General features: G+C 37.7%; 1 protein-coding gene across 1 annotated transcript; it reads left to right on the top strand.

Moving 5' to 3' along the window:
* LOC130966676 (uncharacterized) lies at positions 1 to 462 on the top strand. Its single transcript, XM_057891497.1, has one exon. It carries the CDS (start codon positions 1 to 3, stop codon positions 460 to 462), a length of 462 nt encoding a protein of 153 aa, XP_057747480.1.
* The last annotated feature ends 1,078 nt before the right edge of the window (positions 463 to 1,540 follow it).

Raw genomic sequence — 1,540 nt, 5'->3', positions numbered from 1 at the left:
ATGTCTCCTTACCAACTAGTATATGGAAAAGCTTGCCATTTGCCACTGGAGTTGGAGCACAAGGCATTCTGGGCTTTGAAGCTCTTGAACTTGGACAGCAAAGCTGCTGGAGAAAGAAGGAAGTTGCAAATTCAAGAGTTGGAAGAATTCAGAGCTGAAGCTTATGAGAATGCTAAAATTTACAAAGAAAGAGCAAAGAAGAAGCATGACAGCAACATAGCTCCAAGGAAATTTGAAGAGGGACAAAAAGTATTGCTCTACAATTCTAGGCTGAAGCTATTTCCAGGGAAGCTAAAATCAAGGTGGTCTGGACCATTTCTTGTCACCAAGGTCTCCCAATATGGACAAGTAGAAATCATGGAAGAAAAGTCACAACGAACCTTCACTGTGAATGGTCAAAGACTCAAACATTACTTGGGAGATGTGGAGGAGAAGGACAAGGTTGAATATCACCTCAACTGAGGAACAACCGTCAAGCTAGTGACGTTAAAGAAGCGCTTGTTGGGAGGCAACCCAACCTGAGGTAATACTCTTTTGCTGTCTCTTTTAATTGTTTCAATAAAAAGGGTAAAGTAGTTTCTGTGCATTGCAAAGAATTAAGTTTGGTGTTTCACACCAAACAATGGATTTGTGGATCAATAATTCAAAGGGGAATGTGTGACTCTAAGTTTGGTGTTCCACCATAAAGATCAACTGAACACAACAACCTTTGAATTATATGAAAGGAACAACCATTCTAAGCAATCACAGAACGCTTAAAATCCTTAGCAGCAACTTCATTCCAAGGAAAATTCAAGGATTCAAAGAACAGAGAAGTGAGTAGGAGACTAAGTTTGGTGTTCACACACCAACTTAAGACTCAGACACTTGCCCATATATAGTTGAGCTAACCACTCAAGTGCTTGAGAAGCAAGCAACTTCATCACTCTTTGCAGGAAAGAAACAAGGATCTTAGAAAGAACATGAAGCAACAACTAGGAGAAGAAGGAGAAATCAAATTGTTTCCTGGCAGCAAAGAGAAAACAAGAAATTTCACAAGGTGGTGTTGCTCCTTGACCATTCTTTAAAAGGCAAACAAAAGCATGCTTGTTCTGGTTTAAACTGTAATTGTTGAATCTTTCTGGAATGTGAAGTTTTTAGTATGTTAGTCTGTTTACTGCTTTGAATAAAGTGAATACCTAGATGTTTGGATATAACTCCACCTTCTTAAACAAATGCTTGTCATGCTTGTTCTGTTTCCAAAAATTAAAAGAAAAGTTTGAACAAAAGTAACTTGGCTTAATTAGTGACAAATCAAGGAGAATTAAGTGGTGGTATGCATGCTTGATTGTTTAGTTAGCTCACTGGAAATTGAGTGGAGAATTATCAATTTTTGTGTAGAAGTTGAATACTGTCTATGGATCTTGATGAATAAATGTCTTTGGCCATGAAAAAGAAAGAAAAAGAAGAAGAAAAGCCACTGAAAAAGGGCAACCAAAAAGCAAAAGAATTAAGAAAATAAAGCTAGGCACCAATGGTTTGAACTTTTGAGACATATGCC

Source organism: Arachis stenosperma, chromosome 3 (assembly GCF_014773155.1).
Source record: "Arachis stenosperma cultivar V10309 chromosome 3, arast.V10309.gnm1.PFL2, whole genome shotgun sequence".
Taxonomy (NCBI): domain Eukaryota; kingdom Viridiplantae; phylum Streptophyta; class Magnoliopsida; order Fabales; family Fabaceae; genus Arachis; species Arachis stenosperma.
This window is presented reverse-complemented; position numbering and strand designations above follow the sequence as displayed.